The sequence below is a fragment of the Schistocerca gregaria genome, chromosome 1 (genome assembly GCF_023897955.1).
Source record: "Schistocerca gregaria isolate iqSchGreg1 chromosome 1, iqSchGreg1.2, whole genome shotgun sequence".
Classification (NCBI taxonomy): domain Eukaryota; kingdom Metazoa; phylum Arthropoda; class Insecta; order Orthoptera; family Acrididae; genus Schistocerca; species Schistocerca gregaria.
This window is the reverse complement of record NC_064920.1, coordinates 643,309,395-643,331,135: the sequence shown is the minus strand read 5'-3', so window position 1 is coordinate 643,331,135 and position 21,741 is coordinate 643,309,395. Positions and strand designations below refer to the sequence as shown.

Here is a 21,741-nt window from a genome sequence, read left to right as displayed (position 1 = left end):
CCTATTATGCTTCTTCAGATTTCATATAACAAGCTTGTATCCTGCTGTCTTGCCTTTTCTTCATTAGTCATGTTTCTGCTGCATATGTCAGTACTAGAGGATAATACACTCGATATAACAACTGCTTGCTTTTGGGTGGTACCCTGTTCCAAACCAAGCTTCTTAAACTTCGAGTCAATGGACTTGCCTTCCTCTTTCATAAATCTCCTTATCACTTCTCTTGCTGTTTTTTGTTATGCTCCATAGGTATCTGAAACTTGCCATTCTCTATAATACTTGCCCCTCTAATATGTATATCTGTTGATCCTCTCATCTTTTTCCTCACTGTCACCATCACTTCAGATTTCTTTTGCACTAAGTTTCAATACATAATGTCCACCCATTTCCTCCTTTATGTTTAGTTTTTTGTGCCTCTCCTTCTCCTACATGTGAAAAACCTACATTTTCTTGAAACTTTTCCTTTATATTTTTTCTTCATAGTCAGCCTTCCAATCCCACTTTTCTAAAGGGATTCCCAGATCTTGTTTCTTTTCACACTGTCATACATATTCTCAATGTCCAAGAACACCATTCCTAAAACTTTACAGTATTTCAGGTGTCTCACTTAGTGCTTCGTTACACTAAAAATTAGAGCCAGTCAAATTTCTTGTCTAATCTCTCATGGTTCCTCTTTCAGACCTCCTTGTACTATTTCCTGTACTCACTTTTACAAGATCTTCTAAAATACTTTGGTAAGGGTGACACATAAAAAGATCTCCAAAATTTTCACAATTCCTTGCAAATCCTCCATAAAAACTGGTACTATGATCTCATTTTTTCCAGTCTTCAGATGCCCTTTTTCCTTTCTGTACTGTTCTCTTGATCCAGATATGCAACATGCACCAATACCAGCTACTATCATCATCTCCATGCTTACGTCATCCAGTCTAGGCACTTTTCCTCCTTTCCTAGTTTTATTGCTCCCTCTTATTCTGTCCATATTATATCCATCTTGACATCCTTTAAATCTCAAGGTTCTTCATGTTCCGCCTCCACATTTCCATTGGAGTATACCAACTCCTTGAAATATTGCTTCCACATCTCCTTGATTTCTTGTGCATTCTCAACTTCATTTCCTTCTTTATTGATAATCCTGACTATTTTCTCGTGCCTCTCTTCTTATGCTAGGCCATGTCTTACAGGACCTACTTAATCTCCTCACAGCCTGCTTCTGTCATTTTCCTCCATTCTTCTATCTATTTCCTTTTCTTTGCTTCTATCAGTCTCTTAGACATTTTTTCTTCTCAGTGTATTCCTTTCTTGTTTCCTCTGTAATCAAATAAGGAATTCTTTGTTTTTCTTTGTAACTTTCTCCCTACTCCATTATTTCACAAGATTGCTATTTTTTCAACTTTCCTTGTTACTGGTTCTACAACACAATTTTTCTGCTGCTTCCACCATCATTGTTTTGAACTTTCCCAGTTCCTCTACTGACTGTGTTTCATCCTTTGTTATACTGTTATTTATTATTTTCTGAAATTCTTTTTTGGATATCTCTTCTTCAACTTCCACACTATTTTCCTTCTTTCATGTCTTTCTGGCCACTTTTCCTATTTAATCCCTCTCATTGTCACAACTAAAACATGGTGATTACTACTTGAGGCTACAGGAAGTGTTTGCTACAGGAAGTGTTACTATGACATCCATGACTGTTCTCCTTTTGTTGTGGTCACATATCATGTAGTCTACCACAGATTTACTCAAAAGATCATGACTGCATTATATTAGATGATGTTCCTTCTTAAACCAAGTATTGCCGATTGTTAGTCCATTCCTTTTACAAAAGTCTTCCCTTGCTACTTTCCTACCCCTTCACTCTCAGTATGCCCTCAAACCCTCCTCTCCTTGCCCACATGGGTAATTAGGTCTCTCATTATCAAGGAAGCCTGTCCAGCTAATTATCTTGGCATTCCCTCTTAAGTGCCCTCCTTATCGTTAGTAGAAATGTTACCATTACTCCTAAATTATTGGCTTTCAGCAAAAACTTTCCATTTCCATAGTTACGGGCCTTTAATTCACATTATTAATTCTTGCTGAATTGCAGATATAGAATACTTCTCTGTATATATGTCTGCTTGTGTCTGTATATGTGCAGATGGATATGTGTGTGTGGGTGTGTGTGCGAGTGTTTACCTGTCCCTTTTTCCCCCCAAGATAAGTCTTTCCGCTCCCGGGATAGGAATGACTCCTTACCCTCTCCCTTAAAACCCACATCCTTTCGTCTTTCCCTCTCCTCCCCTCTTTCCTGATGAAGCAACTGTGTGTTGCGAAAGCTTGAAATTTGTGTGTGTGTTTGTGTTTGTGTTTGTTATTGTCTCTATCGCCGTACCAACACTTTCATTTGGTAAGTTACAGAAAAAATAGAGGGAAACATTCTACGTGGGAAAAATACAGGGTGATTCAAAAAGAATACCACAACTTTAGGAATTTAAAACTCTGCAACGACAAAAGGCAGAGCTAAGCACTATCTGTCGGCGAATTAAGGGAGCTACAAAGTTTCATTTAGTTGTACATTTGTTCGCTTGAGGTGCTGTTGACTAGGCGTCAGCGTCAGTTGATGCTAAGATGGTGACCGCTCAACAGAAAGCTTTTTGTGTTATTAAGTACGGCAGAAGTGAATTGACGACAGTTGTTCAGTGTGCATTTCGAACAAAGTATGGTGTTAAACCTCCTGATAGGTGGTGTATTAAACGTTGGTATAAACAGTTTACAGAGAATGGGTGTTTGTGCAAAGGGAAAAGTTCTGGACGGCCGAGAACGAGTAATGAAAATGTAGCACGCATCCAGCAAGCATTTGTTCACAGCCCAGGAAAATCGACTTGCAGAGCTAGCAGAGAGCTGCAAATTCCACAATCAACTGTGTGGAGAGTCCTACGAAAAAGGTTAGTTATGAAACCTTATTGTCTGAAATTGTTTCAAGCACTGTCTGCAGCTGATAAGATTAAAAGAATCGATTTCTGTGATTTTATCCTTGCTCAAATGGAAACAGAGGAATCTTTCATTTCAAGATTGTGTTTAGTGATGAAGCAACTTTCCACACTAACGGGAAAGTCAACTGTCACAATGTCTGTATATGGGGCACTGAGAATCCGCAGGAAACAACTCAGTATGAATGTGACTCGCCTAAGGTGAACGTTTTCTGTGCCATTTCAGCCAATAAAGTTTTTGGTGCTACTGTAACTGGACTACAGTATCTGGAGATGTTAGAGAATTGGCTGTTCCCTCTGCTCGAACAAGAAGCACAACAATTCATATTTCAGCAGGATGGAGCGCCACCACATTAGCACTTATCTGTCCATAACTACTTGAACGTCAACTACCCAAGGCGATGGATCGGCCGCCAGGCAGCCCGTGACAGAGCACTTCATCACTGGCCTCCAAGAAGCCCTGATCTTACCCCCTGCGATTTTTCTTATGGGGGTATGTTAAGGATATGGTGTTTCGGCCACCTCTCCCAGCCACCATTGATGATTTGAAACGAGAAATAGCAGCAGCTATCCAAACTGTTAAGACTGATATGCAACAGAGAGTGTGGAACGAGTTGGAGTATCGGGTTGATATTGCTCGAGTGTCTGGAGGGGGCCATATTGAACATCTCTGAACTTGTTTTTGAGTGAAAAAAAAAACCTTTTTAAATACTCTTTGTAATGATGTATTACAGAAGGTTATATTATGTTTCTTTCATTAAATACACATTTTTAAAGTGGTGGTATTCTTTTTGAATCACCCTGTATATCAATAAACAAAGATGATGTAACTTACCAAATGAAAGCGTTGGTATGTTGATAGACACACAAACAAACACAAACACACACACAAATTTCTAGCTTTCGCAACCCAAGGTTGCTTCATCAGGAAAGGGGAAGGGGAGGGAAAAACGAAAGGATGTGGGTTTTAAGAGAGAGGGTAAGGAGTCATTCCAATCCCAGGAGCAGAAAGACTTATTTTAGGACTTACCTTTTTGTCCTAAAGACAACCTTACTGTGGAGTATTGTCACTGGTCCTTATAATATCATAATCTACATCTACATGACTATTCTGCAATTCACATTTCAGTGCTTGGAACAGGGTTCATCAAACCACAATCATACTATCTCTCTACCATTCCACTCCCTAACAGTGCGCGGGAAAAATGAACACCTAAACCTTTCTGTTCGAGCTCTGATTTCTCTTATTTTATTTTGATGATCATTCCTACCTATGTATGTTGGGCTCAACAAAATATTTTCGCATTCGGAAGGGAAAGTTGGTGACTGAAATTTCGTAAAAAGATCTCGCTGCGATGAAAAACGTCTTTGCTGTAATGACTTCCATCCCAGTTCACATATCATATATGCCACACTCTCTCCCCTATTACATGATAATACAAAACGAGCTGCCCTTTTCTGCACCCTTTCGATGTCCTCCGTCAATCTCACCTGGTAAGGATCCCACACCCGCAGCAATATTCTAACAGAGGACGAAAGAGTGTAGTGTAAGCTGTCTCTTTAGTGGACTTGTTGCATCTTCTAAGCGTCCTGCCAATGAAACACAACCTTTGGCTCGCCTTCCCCCCAAAATTATCTATGTGGTCTTTCCAACTGAAGTTGTTCGTAATTTTAACACCCAGGTACTTAGTTGAATTGACAGCCTTGAGAATTGTACTATTTATTGAGTAATCAAATTCCAAAGGATTTCTTTTGGAACTCATGTGGATCACCTCACACTTTTCGTTATTTAGCGTCAACTGCTACCTGCCACACCATACAGCAATCTTTTCTAAATCGCTTTGCAACTGATACTCGTCTTCGGATCACCTTACTCAACGGTAAATTACAGCATCATCTGCGAACAACCTAAGATCAGGAACAGCAGTGGTCCCAGGATGCTTCCCTGGGGAACACCTGATTTCACTTCAGTTTTACTCGACGATTTGCTGTCTATTATGTACATCATTGTTCCTTTTGAAGTGCAGTGGATTATTTACAACAGGTATCATGAGGGAAGAAATATAATGTGAAGCAGTCATTCCCCTCCCGGGATTGGAATTACTTCTTACCCTCTCCCTTAAAACCCACATCCTTTCGTCTTTCCCTCTCCTTCCCTCTTTCCTGATGAAGCAACCTTGAGTTTCGAAAGCTTGAATTTTGTGTGTGTGTTTGAGTATTTTTTATTGTGGCTATCAACAGACCAACGCTTTCTCGTTTGATAAGTTACAACATCTTTGTTTTTTATATATATTTTTCACACATGGGATGTTTCGTTCTAAGAATATGTGACTTACCAAACAAAAGCGTGCACACACACACACACACACACACACACACACACACACACACACACACACACACACACACACATCCATCCACACATACACAGACACAAGCAGACATTTGGATGTCTGCTTGCTTCTTCAGGAAAGAGGGAAGGAGAGGGAAAGACGAAAGGATGTGGGTTTGTCTGCCTGTGTCCGTGTGTGTGTGTGGGGGGGGGGGGAGGGGGGGGGGGTGTCAGTGTATACCTGTCCTTTTTTTCTTCTGCTTGTGTCTGTGTATGTGCGGATGGATATGTGTGTGTGTATGTGAGTGTATACCTGTCTTTTTTTCCCCCTGGGGTAAGTCTTTCCACTCCCGAGATTGGAATGACTCCTCCCTTAAAACCCACATCCTTTCGTCTTTCCCTCTCCTTCCTCTTTCCTGAAGAAGCAACTGTTGGTTGCGAAAGCTTGAATTTTGTGTGTATGTTTGTGTTTGTTTGTGTGTCTATCAACCTGCCAGCGCTTTTATTTGGTAAGTCACATCATCTTTGTTTTTAGATCTATTTTTTCCACATGGAATGTTCCCCTCTATTATATATATATATATATATATATATATATATATATATATATATATATATATATAGAAAGAAACTTCCACATGGGAAAAATATATTAAAAACAAAGATTCCAAGACTTACCAAGCGGGAAAGCGCCGGCAGACAGGCACATGAACAAAACACACAAACACACACACAGGATTACTGTGTCTGTGTATGTGCGGATGGATATGTGTGTGTGTGCGAGTGTACACCTGTCCTTTTTTTTCCCCTAAGGGAAGTCTTTCCGCTCCCGGGATTGGAATGACTCCTTACCCTCTCCCTTAAAACCCACATCCTTTCGTCTTTCCCTCTCCTTCCTGAAGAAGCAACCATCGGTTGCGAAAGCTAGTAATCCTGTGTGTGTGTTTGTGTGTTTTGTTCATGTGCCTGTCTGCCGGCGCTTTCCCGCTTGGTAAGTCTTGGAATCATATATATTCTTCAGGAAAGAGGGAAAGACAAAAGGATGTGGGTTTTAAGGGAGGAGTCATTCCAATCCCGGGAGCAGAAAGACTTACCTTAGGGGGAAAAAAAGACAGGTATACAATCGCGCACACATACACATATCCATCCGCTTATGCACAGACACAAGCAGACATTTGTAAAGGCAAAGAGTTTGGGCAGGGGTTATGAAGGTTAGGTCTACCGGCGGGAAGACACTCTCTTGGTTCATCCCTATGAAATCCCCAAACCACCTTCCCTACCCTCTGGCTCCTACCCTTGTAACTGCCCCCAGTGTAAAACCTGTCCTATGCACCCTCCCATCACCACCTACTCCAGTCCTGTAACCCAGAAGATGACAACGATCAAAGGCAGAGCCACGTGTGAAAGCACCCACATGATTTACCAACTGACCTGCCTACACTGTGAAGCTTTCTATGTGGGAATGACCAGCAACAAACTGTCCATTCGCATGAATGGACACAGGCACACAGTGTTTGTTGGTCATGAGGATCACCCTGTGGCTAAACATGCCTTGGTGCACTGCCAGCATATCTTGGCACAGTGTTACACCGTCCGGGTTATCTGGATATTTCTCACTAACACCAACCTGTCAGAACTCCAGAGATGGGAACTTTCCCTTCAGTATATCCTCTCTTCTCGTTATCCTCCAGGGCTCAACCTCCGCTAATTTCAAGTTGCCGCCTCTCATACCTCGACCTGTCTTTCAACTACGTCTTTGCCTCTATACTTCCATATATATATATATATGTGTGTGTGTGTGTGTGTGTACACCTGTCCTTTTTTCCCCCAAGGTAAGTCTTTTCGCTGCCGGGATTGGAATGACTCCTTACCCTCTCCCTTAAAACCCACATCCTTTCGTCTTTCCCTCTCCTTCTCTCTTTCCTGAAGAAGCAACCGTCGGTTGCGAAAGATAGAAATTTTGTGTGTGTGTTTGTGTGTTTTATTTATTGTGCCTGTCTACTGGCACTTTCCCGCTTGGTAAGTCTTGGAAGCTTTGTTTTTAATATATTTTTCCCATGTGGAAGTTTCTTTCTATTATATATATACAACTGAAGTGCATATTGCAACAGATAAGAATACAAGTGTAAAAGTGTTTTAAAATGGAAAATTCTATAAAACGCTAACAGTAAAAAAAATAACAAAAATTATGAAACACAACCCTTCTCTTACAAGGGCCATCTGGAAAGTTCTCATCCTCGCCCATAGACTGCAGCAATACTTGTGTGACATTTTTCCCCTTACATTGGAAACATGTGTTGGTAGACATCATGTAAAATTGCAAATCATCCCGGGAAGGTGTTGAATGTAGGCAGACATTTGAAGCAGTTGTGTACGTGGTGTTGTAAATGGAGAAAATTCAGTGTTGTGTAGTGATTAAATTCTTTTTAAAAGAAGGTTCAGCATTGACCAAAATTCATTTGGGGCTTTCAAACATGTATGGCAGCTCTTTGCCTTCAAATTCCACCATGAAGAAATGGGCAGCAAAGTTTATACATGACAATTAAAGCATCTGCGATGATCCACTTGAAGGACATCAAAAAAGTGCAAGCTCACCAGAAATCATCAACAAAGCGCTTAATACGATTTTGGAAGATCGATAAATAAAGGTGAATGAAGTTGCTAATGTTCTATGGATATCAGACGAATGTGTTGGTCACATCTTGCACCAGGAATTGAATGTAAGAAAGCTTTGTGCAAACTGGGTGCTATCTGTGCTCACTGTGTACAAAAGTGTCTTGGCAATGGGGAAATTGAGGGATTTGCATTATGAAGTGCTGGAATATCCACCATATTCCTCATATTTGTCTCGCTTGGTCTTGCATCTATTCTCAGAATTGAAGAAATTCCTAAGCAGTCAGTGCTTTTTGTGCAACCAAAGAACAATTGTGGTTATATATATTGTACCTTGTCACACTTCCAGAAGAACACTACAGAGAGGGAATAATGGCTTTGGGACATTGCTGGATTGATATTAAAAAAATAAAACTTGTCTGGAATCATAATTTGTCATTTTTACTATCAGGACGAGCACTTTTCAGGTTGTCCTGCTACATACGAATGATGTGTGACAGGAGCTTTAAAGCTTTTGCTCTTTTTCCTGCTGTGAGAAACATTCCCTCACACAAATACATCTGTGTGTTATGCATCAAATTGGTGAAAGTGAGTGTCTGTCTATTCCATTTACCCAAATAAAACAGTTTCTGTGTCAGTCATTTGTTTATTTTGGAACTATGCATTTCAATGGTTAACACTGTTATCTTGAATTGTTTATTTGCTTGGCTGGTGTTGGTGAAGACTACAGACATCTTTGCAGAGTTGCAGACCAAAGGCAGTGTAGGTTATTTTGCATCTTTTGAGGGACAGCAGAGTTTTGAAAAGGTCTCTATACTGTTGTCCAATGTATGTCCTCTCCACTGCACATTATTTGTACTGATCAACAGTCGTTGTCCTCAGAATGCCATCCCTTAAGAACAGAATATTCATTTATCCCATTTTTTGTTTATTAGTTCTGTACTGTAATTTACACATTGTAATGTTAATGAGAAGATGAGTGTAAACATTAATGCTGTGCACTATGATTACATACCGCAGATCACCTTCTTGCCCACAGGATGCAGAGACTGTTGGCAGTTCCAAGGCTCTTGTGAAATACTTCACTGCTTCAGAAGACACATCTTGCAATGTTGTATCCAGTATGATATGAATTTTTTTATTCTGATCAATTGATGAATTGTATCCAAGACACACTACAAACAAATATGTAAATCTTAAGTAAAAAATGGCACACATGTGATTAAAAAGAATACACAAAATAAAAAAAAAATAAAAAATTAAGGACTGTTTTACACAAAATGATATATGACAGACTTTTTCATCATCATCATTATTTTCATTGGCATTATGGTCAAGGTATCACAATGACAGACAAGGTGATAGTTCATCAAGTTTCTTCATGAAATAATGTCAATTTTGCTGTTAAGAAGGAAAAGTATTTAAACTGTAAGAAAGAATTCCCTACATTAAATCAATGTGTTTTGAGTTACAGTTTACAATCAGTGCACTGAAAATGGACATCTAAAGTCTTCAGGTAAAAAATAATGAGCTGAATACAGTTTAAGTTGTGCAAAGCACACTGTCTGTCACTGAAAAGCAGACAAAAGTTACATACTGAAACAGTGGAAAATCACACTAAAAGTGAACATACCATTAAAATAAATTCTGCTCACAAAAGTCCCTTTTAAGTTTTATATAGTAATAGAACAATGAGAAATCTCAAACCACATACAAAAGAAAGGGAAATTGAAAACAAAGTGCAACAAAGTTGTATTCATCCTCAGAAAGAAAAATGCAGCCATGACTGTGGCCACTTACAGTGAACCATATAATGTACCAAGATTGAGCTCATTAAACAATATGAATCATTCAGTACAAATTTTTCTTTTGAAAAGTTTGATGCCTAATTAGTCTGAAACTGCACAATACTTGGTTCTTGTGGAGGAATTTGATATAATAATGAACTTTCCAGCTATAACATTTTACTCATTTTTATGAAGTTGAAAACAATGATTTGTATCTTAACTTTATTTTCGTTTTAATTACTTTGATGTTCCAAGGATCATTTGCATGATAAATCATAATGATGTAGAATGAGTCATTTTACATTCAAATGGCAAATTAATTTATTAATATGTAAATACAGCTACATGCTGAACAATAATAAGCTTTTGTGTTTTATTTTTTTTATTATTAAACACACAGACATGAGTTAGTAATTCACGCCAAACACCTATTACATACACTCCTGGAAATGGAAAAAAGAACACATTGACACCGGTGTGTCAGACCCACCATACTTGCTCCGTACACTGCGAGAGGGCTGTACAAGCAATGATCACAAGCACGGCACAGCGGACACACCAGGAACAGCGGTGTTGGGCATCGAATGGCACTAGCTGCGCAGCATTTGTGCACCGCCGCCGTCAGTGTCAGCCAGTTTGCCGTGGCATACGGAGCTCCATCGCAGTCTTTAACACTGGTAGCATGCCGCAACAGCGTGGACGTGAACCGTATGTGCAGTTGACAGACTTTGAGCGTGGGCATGCAGGAGGCCGCGTGGACGTACCGCCGAATTGCTCAACACATGGGGCGTTAGGTCTCCACAGTACATCGATGTTGTCGCCAGTGGTCGGCAGAAGGTGCACGTGCCTGTCGACCTGTGACTGGACGGCAGCGACGCACGGATGCACGCCAAGACCGTAGGATCCTACGCAGTGCCCTAGGGGACCACACCGCCACTTCCCAGCAAATTAGAGACACTGTTGCTCCTGGTGTATCGGCGAGGACCATTCGCAATCGTCTCCATGAAGCTGGGCTACGGTCCCGCACACCGTTAGGCCGTCTTCCGCTCACGCCACAACATCGTGCAGCCTGCCTCCAGTGGTGTCGCGACAGGCGTGAATGGAGGGACGAGTGGAGACGTGTCGTCTTCAGTGATGAGAGTCGTTTCCTACTTGGTGCCAATGATGGTCGTATGCGTGTTTGGCGCCGTGCAGGTGAGCGCCACAATCAGGACTGCATACGACCGAGGCACACAGGGCCAACACCCGGCATCATGGTGTGGGGAGCAATCTCCTACACTGGCCGTACACCTCTGGTGATCGTCGAGGGGACACTGAATAGTGCACGGTACATCCAAACCGTCATCAAACCCATCGTTCTACCATTCCTAGACTGGCAAGGGAACTTGCTGTTCCAACAGGACAATGCACGTCCGCATGTATCCCGTGCCACCCAATGTGCTCTAGAAGGTGTAAGTCAACTACCCTGGCCAGCAAGATCTCCGGATCTGTTCCCCATTGAGCATGTTTGGGACTGGATGAAGCGTCGTCTCACGCGGTCTGCACGTCCAGCACGAACGCTGGTCCAACTGAGGCGCCAGGTGGAAATGGCATGGCAAGCCATTCCACAGGACTACATCCAGCATCTCTACGATCATCTCCATGGGAGAATAGCAGCCTGCATTGCTGCGAAAGGTGGATATACACTGTACTAGTGCCGACATTGTGCATGCTCTGTTGCCTGTGTCTATGTGCCTGTGGTTCTGTCAGTGTGATCATGTGATGTATCTGACCCCACGAATATATCAATAAAGTTTCCCCTTCCTGGGACAATGAATTCACGGGGTTCTTATTTCAATTTCCAGGAGTGTATTACAATAATAACAGATAGGTACAACTAAAAGTCTCTTACACATTAGCTTACAGCCACATCCTTCATCAGAAAAAGAGATACACACACACATATTCATTTACACAAGCAAGCCTGCCTCACACACATGACCACTGTCTGGTAGCTTGCACCAGAATGCAGCTGTCATGTAGAATGGAAGCAGCCATCTGGATGGGGAAGGGGAGGGATAGCAATGTATGGGTGGGGGGAAAGAAGAGCTCTGTCTGGCACAGTGTGCAGAGCATTGGGAGGCTGTGGGAGAAGGAGTTGGTTGTGGAGGGAGGAGGAGGGGAGGGGGGGGGGGGGTCAGGGAGCAAAGAAGGAGAGTAACAGTGAAGGATTTGTTTACGCATTGGTAGATGGTAGCACACAAAGGTGGTGGGAGATGAGAATGGGGAGGACGTTAAAGGACATATAGGACAGAAGAGGTGGGAACAGTTGGGTGGAGGGTGTATTACCATGGATCGAGGCCAGGATAATTTCAGGAGCAGAGAATGTGTTGTAAGGGTAACTTCCACCTGTGTAGTTCAGAAAAGCTGCTGATGGAGGGGAGGATCCAGATTGCTCATGCAGTGAAGCAGCCATTGAAATCAAATATGTTATGTTTAGTTGCATGTTGTGCCACAGGGTTGTCTACCTTGCTCTTGACAACAGTTTGTTGGTGGCCATTCATTCTAGTGGGCAGCTGGTTGGTAGTCATATGAAAAGCTGTGCAATGACTGCACCACAGCTAGTATATAACATGGCTGGTTTCTCAGGTGGCTCAGCCTCCCATGGGGTAGGATAAGCCTGTGACAGGACAGAAATAGGAAGTACTAGGTGGGTAGATTGAGCAGGTTTTGCACCTGGGTCTTTCACAGGGACATGAACCTCGTGGCAAGGGGTTGGAATTGGGAGTGACATAGGGATGGACTAGGAAGTTGTGTAGGTTGGACTAGGATGTTCTGGAAGTTAGGTGGGTGATGAAACACCACTTTAGGTGGGGTGGGAAGGATCTTGGGTAAGCTATACCTCATTTTAGGCCCTGATGACATGTAATCTAAGCCCTCACCCAAGGTCCTTCAGACTCCAGATCCACTACCTCAGTACTCATACACCTTACTATACATCCTAACACACAACTACATCTCCTATGAAGGGAACGCATAAAAACAAACCCCCAGGATAGCCAAGGGCATCTGCATGGCACCCTGCTATGCCAACTTGTTTATGGACCAGCTAGAGGAGACCTCCCTAGCCTCTGAAAATGCCAAACCCTTAGTTTGGTTCAGGTTCATTGAGGATATCTTGATGATCTTGACTTAGGGCCAAGTCACCCTACTTCACTCCTTCACAACCTCTACATCTTCTCTCCTATTTGCATCACCTGGCACTCACAACCCAGTGTGCCCCCTCCGTGGAGTTGACCTCCTCCTCTCGAACAGCCCCACAGACACCTCTGTCCACATTAAACATACTAAATACCATAAGTACCCACATTTTGACAGCTGTCATCCCTTTCACACAAAAAATCCCTCCCATACAGCCTGGCCACTTGGAGACAGCATATTTGTATTGACAAGGACTCCCTTGCACAATATGCTGAGAGTCTGATCAAGGCCTTCACAAACAGGCACTATCCCCTGGACCTAGTCCATAAGCAGGTCTCCCCTGACATTTCCCTTCACATCTTCAATCCTCCCACAACATTCAGGAACCAGCCACAAAGGAGTGCCCACTTCATGATGTAATACCACCCTGGGCTGGAAAAACTGAACCACATCCTTCACGAGGACTTTGATTATCTACCATCCTACCCAACATCCTTCCCAATCTCAATGCCTTGCCACAAGGATCATATCCCTGTCGAAAACCCAGATGCAAGACATGCCCAATCCATCCATCCAGCACTGCCTGTTCCAGTCCTGTCACAGGTTTATCCTACCTCATGAGAGGCTGAGCCATGTGTGAAAGCAGCCATGTCATATACAAACTCCGCTGCAATCATCAATCATTGCATCGCTTTTTATGTTGGTATGACTACCAACCAGTTGTCCAGCAGGGTAAATGGCCACAGTGAAACTGTGGTCAAGAGCAATGTAGACCACCCTGTGACACCACATGAAGCTGAACACCAACATGCTTGTTTTCAATGGCTACTTCACTACCTGAATCATCTGGATCCTCCCCTACAACTCCAGCTTTTCTAAACTGTGCAGATGAGAGTTATCCTTACAACACCCAGCCTTAACCTATAACCTGCAGTAACATACTGTCTGCACATCATCCACCCCTTCTCCCTTCTCTCCTATCATCTCTGCCTTATTCTCATCTCCCACCCTCTTTGTGTGCGGCCATCTGCCAATGTGCGTGCCAATCTTTCCCTACTCCTCTCCTTTTTTGCTTTCTGCCCCCCCCCCCCAAACCACCATTCCTCTTGTCCTCACCTCCTCCCTGTCCAATAGCCTCCAGGCACTGCACCTGTTGACAGTCTAGATAGTCCCTTCAAACTCTGCCAGACAGTGCTCTTCTCTCGTGCCACCCATGCACTGCTGTCCCTTACTCCTCCCCTGGCCCCTCCAGATTGTTGCTTCCATTCAATGCGACAGCTGCATTCCAGTCCAAGCTGATAGGGATGACAGTGCTGTGTGCATCAGGCAAGCTTGCTTATGTGAATGTATGTGTGTGTTTCTTTTTCAGACAGAGGTTGTGGCCAAAAGCTAATGTGTAAGAGTCTTTTAGTAGTGCCAATCTGCAACTTAACATGCTTTCTTTATGCTATGTAGCAATCTATATTTTTCTTACATTGTTGATATTCCGACCTGGAGTTTTCATTGTTTTGCATTACAATATTAGGAATACTTCTGTGGAATAGAGGGAGTTGTCAGGGATAAACTTTTTCAGCTTGTTTTCAAATTTTAATATGCTGTTTGGCACACAGTTTATATCATTGGGCGAGTTACGAAAAATTTTAGTTGCAGCACTGTGCTCCTCTTTTTGTCCTAAAGACAACCTTACTGTGGAGTAATGTCATTGTTCCTTATAATATCATAATTATGCACATCATTGATCCTTTTGAAGTGCAGTGGATTATTTACAACAGGTATCATGAGGGAAGAAATATAATGTGAAGCAGTTTTCAGAATGCCAAACTCCTTAAACAGATCTCTACAAGATTATCATACATGAGCACCACATATTATTCTTACAGCACATTTTTGAGCAATGGAGACATCGTTACTCAAAGATGAGTTGCCCTAGAACATTATTCTATATGAACATTACTGAATGAAAATATGCCAAATATGTCGAGTAACTGATTTGTGTCTCCCTAAGATTCACAATGATTCTAAATACAAATGTGGCTGAATTAAGTTGTTTTAGAGGTTCTAAAATGTGTTTTTTTCCTGTTTAGGTCCTCATAAATATGGACATCTAAAAATTTTTAAGATTCTGCAGTTTTATTATTTTCTCACCATGTTTACATTTATCATTGCTGCAGTACCTCTGGATGTGCAGAAGTGAATATGTTGTTTCTTTTTAAAATTGAGAATGAGATCATTTGTAGAAAATCAGTCAATGATACTATTAAGAACACTGTTTACCATTTCTTCTGTTGCTGTATGTATGCTTGGGTTGATTAATAGTGTCATGCACAAACATTATTGACTCTACTTGTTGTATATCAAATGGAAGAGTGTTTACATATGTGAGGAACATTCATGAAACCAAGATTGAGCTTATGGTTTAAAACTATGAAAATCTAGGTAGGTAGTCATCTTGACAATATAACCTCAGAAATAAAGTAAACAGGAATTTAATTTTAGAAAAATGAAGTTTTAACAGCATTGAAATCTACTATCATTTTAGTCAGTCAATAATCTACTATCATTTTAGTCAGTCAATAATTTGCAATTGAGGTACTCAATTCATAGCTGATATTGTATGACCTCTGCAAGCAGTTCAATGTTTGGTTGTTTTGTATATATGTCTGATTTTGGAAAGGCATCAGGGTTAGTTCTTGTTTAAATTTCATAAAGCTGGAGTTCTAAAGAAGCTGGGGTGGTAGGCCTCTATGATGGGTGGTGGAAGCTGGTTGGCACAGGTCAAGAGGCCAGTAGTCCACCACTCTTGATGGGGTAGTTGTGGAGTAGTGAGTGGATGCCTGGTAATTTCCTCATGTGTTGTCATAAAAACATCACTGTAAACATATTCATTTATTTTTCATCAGCTACAACAATCACAATGATACTTGGCAAAGTCAACACCCTTACAACATAAGCTGTGTTTGGAATATGAAGAGGCACAGCTGTCAGCAGGCACTCTGACAGCTGGCAGTATCGTGCCACAAATGTGTTGATGCTGGCAGTGATTCTACAAGGAGACTGGCCACAGAAGCAGGTGGCAGCTCATGATACTGGCTACAGACTGCCTAACTGCAGAGTATTTGGCACATGGATGTGTGCAGAATAATGCCATAGACCAATCTGAATGAAATGGCTCACAATAGCACCAGTGTCTGTCCACACAAGCAGGGGCAGGCAGCAAGGAGTTCACCTGTGTGGGCGATCTGAACTGTAGACCTCAGGATAGGATGCTGGCAGCAGCTGAAGTAGGCCCTGAGGTGGCCTGCTGGTTTGAGAGGAGCACCAAGGCTGCAACTAACAGCAGCAGAGTGCATAGATGGTGACTGGTTGATTATTGTGTACTCATAGACTTTTACACTGTCATAGGTCCCCCTCAGGACTCATGGCTGGCAGATTGTGATATACTGGACTAAACATGATGTCTACTAATACGGACTTGGTGTGTCATTTTTTTGGCTACAGCATCAGTTTCTATCACATGAGCAACAACAAAACTGTCGCTTGGATGTGGAGCAATCACGCCACCAATGCTGCAGTTGCTCTGCCTTTCTGCTATATCAATGATATGACAACTCTGGTCCTTCAGGTAATTAAACAGTGTGATAACTGCCCCATACTGTATCGGCATTTCTTGTATCAGTAGGCAGCCCCTGATGCAACAGTGTCCACTTCCATGGCTTCCATGGCTTCTTGCATTAGCCTTGACAGCTGTCTAAGTTTTATTTGGCTGTAAACAATAAATTACTTATGGTACAACTTGCCTCTCTCTTTCAGGAGATCTGGTCCACTGAATCCAACTCATAGCAATTCTGTGCAGTCTTGATATATATCCAGTACATTCAGTTTCCTTTTGTACACTAGTGTGGGTTAAATCCATAATGTTCATTTGCTTATTCTTAATTTTACATAGTACTTTCTGTAATTACTGAAATTTTCTTGGTTTTTCTACAGTAACATGATTCCACAGAACAATCACATCATCAAATCCTCCCTCCTCAACCAATATCTTAACAATGACTCAACAGTAAACAGTCCCACAAAATTCCTTTTTTTCCCCTAGCATCTCTCCTTGTTTTATTAAATGGTTTCTCATTTGATTCTTATTTAACTAATGATTACTTACTACAGATACCCCAATTCACTGGTAACTGTTGCGCTGGCAGTTCACATGGATGACTGGCTTTCCATCTGAGGTATATGCGGGTTACCAGAATCACAGTAGTACTGGAAACCAAGATTCTCATGGTTATAATACCATTGTCCTGTTTATCGTGATACTGCTATACATGTTGAGATATTTGCCCCATGGTAAGCTATAAGCTCATTCAGTGAATGAAGGAGGTCTGATTTGAGGGTGGCATTTAAATAGGTCAGGTTCTGAGTTGATAATACATCTAATGGTTTTTCTGACCAATACAACGACAGTTCAGTCAGGACATATTGCAATCCTCTCTCTTTGGAACAAATGGCGCTCATTCACTGCCATCAGTGCATAGGTAATTCTCTCCACGGAGATTAGCAATATCTTCCGAGTTTTCACCTGTACAGGTTTGTTCAAGGTTGCCCATTTCACTGGGTAGGGACACATTGTGAAACACTGATAATGTGCATCCACACTTTCCACTGAGAACTAAACCAATATGTGATGTATAGTTCCATCAATATCAATCTCTGCTGTTGATATAAGATAAAACAGTGAAAAACTCTTTTTCATTGGTTCCACTATGTGCTGCAGTTCTGCTTTTAATTCTTGCCATACATTTTGTAGGCCAGTTAGGAAGTAACAATGTATGACTGCTGCAATGCTGTCACCTCCATACATGGCCTAAGTTGTCTGTCAGGGTTCATACAACTGCATTACAGCCACTCTTCCTCCAGTAACTTATCCCAAGCTTGTATCATGTCCAAAGCCTCATTAATTGTTTCCATAGCCATCTTCATGTATCCTATTAACACCACAGTTAATTCTCATATCATTCTGATGATGTTCAATTCCTTGATGTTATTACTATCTGCTGTAACAAAAACCATCTATAACAACTTTCCAACCACACAGAACCATCCTCTCTTTTGTCTTAACAACATACATGCTCTTAAATCCATTAATTGGCAGAACTTATCCATTAATTGGTCATATAAGACTCACAAACCTTATAGTCCCTCTCTATTTTCAGTAATATTTGCTCTCTATGAGCTTCAACAGGCAATGCAGTGGATGTCTCTTCCAATCTTCATACCTTATTCCTTACTTTCCACATATTGTAGCTTAGTCTCAATGTTCACTGGTGACAAGTCAACAAGAATTCTTCTTGCCTGGAAAATGGCATTGCTGCTTTGAATAGCTGGTTCAATAGTGTGACCACTACATCTCCCCCAAAGAGATACTGTATCATCAGGATCATCACACCCAATTTGGTCATTCTCAGTGGTATGCCACCTATGTGGAAAGGAATTTGCATAATTGTCCCTCCAGTTGTTTCCATACTTGGTTTGTCCATTTCACTCTTGGCAGTTTTCATGTTCCTCATAGCACGGATCCAGCTGAAAATAGTTGTCATAAATTGTCTGATTGACATAGATTATCTGATTGATGAACAGAGCAGAGACTATTCTTTTAAGTAGTCTCTTCCACATTTTATCACCATTTTAAATGTTGGACTGATTAGTTCATGTGTACATCACTATGATAACACAGGTAGTTTTACTTGCCACTTAATTCATTCCTTCAATTTGATGTTCAAAACAAACTTATAATTTACACCATTGTCATACATACACTCCTGGAAATGGAAAAAAGAACACATTGACACCGGTGTGTCAGACCCACCATACTTGCTCCGGACACTGCGAGAGGGCTGTACAAGCAATGATCACATGCACGGCACAGCGGACACACCAGGAACCACGGTGTTGGCCATCGAATGGCGCTAGCTGTGCAGCATTTGTGCACCGCCGCCGTCAGTGTCAGCCAGTTTGCCGTGGCATACGGAGCTCCATCGCAGTCTTTAACACTGGTAGCATGCCGCGACAGCATGGACGTGAACCGTCTGTGCAGTTGACGGACTTTGAGCGAGGGCGTATAGTGGGCATGTGGGAGGCCGGGTGGACGTACAACCGAACTGCTCAACACGTGGGGCGTAAGGTCTCCACAGTACATCAATGTTGTCGCCAGTAGTCGGCGGAAGGTGCACGTGCCCGTCGACCTGTGACTGGACGGCAGCGACGCACGGATGCACGCCAAGACCGTAAGATCCTACGCAGTGCCCTAGGGGACCGCACCGCCACTTCCCAGCAAATTAGGGACACTGTTGCTCCTGGGGTATCGGCGAGGACCATTTGCAACCGTCTCCATGAAGCTGGGCTACGGTCCCGCACACCGTTAGGCCGTCTTCCGCTCATGCCCCAACATCGTGCAGCCCGCCTCCAGTGGTGTCGTGACAGGCGTGAATGGAGGGACGAATGGAGACATGTCGTCTTCAGCGATGAGAGTCGCTTCTGCCTTGGTGCCAATGATGGTCGTATGCGTGTTTGGCGCCGTGCAGGTGAGCGCCACAATCAGGACTGCATACAACCGAGGCACATAGGGCCAACACCTGGCATCATGGTGTGGGGAGCGATCTCCTACACTGGCCGTACACCTCTGGTGATCATCGAGGGGACACTGAATAGTGCACGGTACATCCAAACCGTCATCGAACCCATTGTTCTGCCATTCGTAGACAGGCAAGGGAACTTGCTGTTCCAACAGGACAATGCACATCCGCATGTATCCCGTGCCACCCAACGTGCTCTAGAAGGTGTTAGTCAACTACCCTGGCCAGCAAGATCTCCGGATCTGTTCCCCATTGAGCATGTTTGGGACTGAATAAAGCGTCGTCTCAAGCGGTCTGCACGTCCAGCAAGAACGCTGGTCCAACTGAGGCGCCAGGTGGAAATGGCATGGCAAGCCATTCCACAGGACTACATCCAGCATCTCTACGATCGTCTCCATGGGAGAATAGCAGCCTGCATTGATGTGAAAGGTGGATATACACTGTACTAGTGCCGACATTGTGCATGCTCTTTTGCCTGTGTCTATGTGCCTGTGGTTCTGTCAGTGTGATCATGTGATGTATCTGACCCCAGGAATGTGTCAATAAAGTTTCCCCTTCCTGGGACAATGAATTCATGGTGTTCTTATTTCAATTTCCAGGAGTGTATATGTCACACGATTGATAACATGGCTGGTACTCTCATAGAGATGTTAACATGACAACTGAACCCCATATACTTTTATGGGATTATTACTCATGCCAGACTGCAGATGTCAAGATACATAAATGTTTGCTGTCAATCCTCAGACTCTTTAAAGACTAGTTACCAATAGATGTTATTGTTGCTGTATCTGAGTCCTCCATGGTGATTGTGGGTTATTGCTAGTCTTATAAAGACTGGCATAAAGATATTTGCTGATTTTGGAAACTACATAATGGTTTGAAAATGGGTAGGTTAGATTTTACAGCTCCAAATAGTCTGATACTACAGCAGTAATGTGTTTATGACATATGTTATGGGTTACACACTTTAAAAAGTTCATAAGTACATTTTATGTGTCTGCATTGGAAAATAACATGACAACTGAACCCCATATACTTTTATGGGATTATTACTCATGCCAGACTGCAGATGTTAAGATACATAAATGTTTGCTGTCAATCCTCAGACTCTTTAAAGACTAGTTACCAATAGATGTTATTGTTGCTGTATCTGAGTCCTCCATGGTGATTGTGGGTTATTGCTAGTCTTATAAAGACTGGCATAAAGATATTTGCTGATTTTGGAAACTACATAATGGTTTGAAAATGGGTAGGTTAGATTTTACAGCTCCAAATAGTCTGATACTACAGCAGTAATGTGTTTATGACATATATTATGGGTTACACACTTTAAAAAGTTCATAAGTACATTTTATGTGTCTGCATTGGAAATACCCTTTCTATGAGTATGGTACCCATAAGCAAATTCATTTTGTTTTATGACAAACTATGCAAAATCTTATTTAGTGGCTTAATCAGTGAGGGTTGCCAATGTATTCATAAAAATTAGGGTAGCAGAAGCACAGTCTCAAAGTTCAGAATCTAACAGCTGGTATGGCACAAAACGCAATAGTAAGTGTATCTAGCACCCAAACTTTATTTAGCAATACCTCTTAAATTAATTAGTTTCTAATAAGCCAAAACATATCTCATACTGATTTTGAATGAATGGTATCAATACTGCAGATTCTGTTGTTAGCTCAAAATGTCTTTCCACTAGAGTTCATTGTCACAACTTCAGTATACCATATCTTTTAATTAATGATGATCTAACAAACCACTGTATCTTAATGGGATCAAGATATTCAAATTAATTATCTGGATAATATACTGAAATGTGAGAAAGCTCAGTTAATCATTCGAAACTTTCACGTTAAGTGCTACATATGACGTACGTAATTGCACTGAAAGTAGAATTTTAAAAAAAAATTAGTTATTGGTGGCTGTAGAAAACATAACAGAATGGAAGGATTCCACCTTTCTAGCTCACACCCTCTTGCAAGGATTGTCTTACATGGCTAACCGCTACATCAAGTGTGGTATCACTGCAATATGCTCCATTCACTTATAAACTATCCACTATAAAACTTAACAACATATCCTCCTCAAATCACAACAGCCCCACTACACCAAGGCAATGACACAATTATATACAATCTACCATGAAACTGTTTATATATCCCATATAACTCAATGTATACTGACATGATCTGAGTACATACGGCACCCTGAGCACATTCTGCTCATCAATT

The 21,741-nt window shown here is 41.8% G+C and overlaps 1 protein-coding gene across 3 annotated transcripts in view; it reads right to left on the bottom strand.

Moving 5' to 3' along the window:
- LOC126360641 (ionotropic receptor 25a) overlaps window positions 1-21,741 on the bottom strand; it is a 445,688-nt gene that overhangs the window by 304,067 nt on the left and 119,880 nt on the right. For all 3 annotated transcript variants that reach the window (XM_050007727.1, XM_050007729.1, XM_050007728.1), the window contains exon 4: window positions 8,927-9,086. In XM_050007727.1, the coding sequence (XP_049863684.1) occupies window positions 8,927-9,086 (160 nt within the window). The remainder of the gene's footprint in view (window positions 1-8,926; window positions 9,087-21,741) is intronic.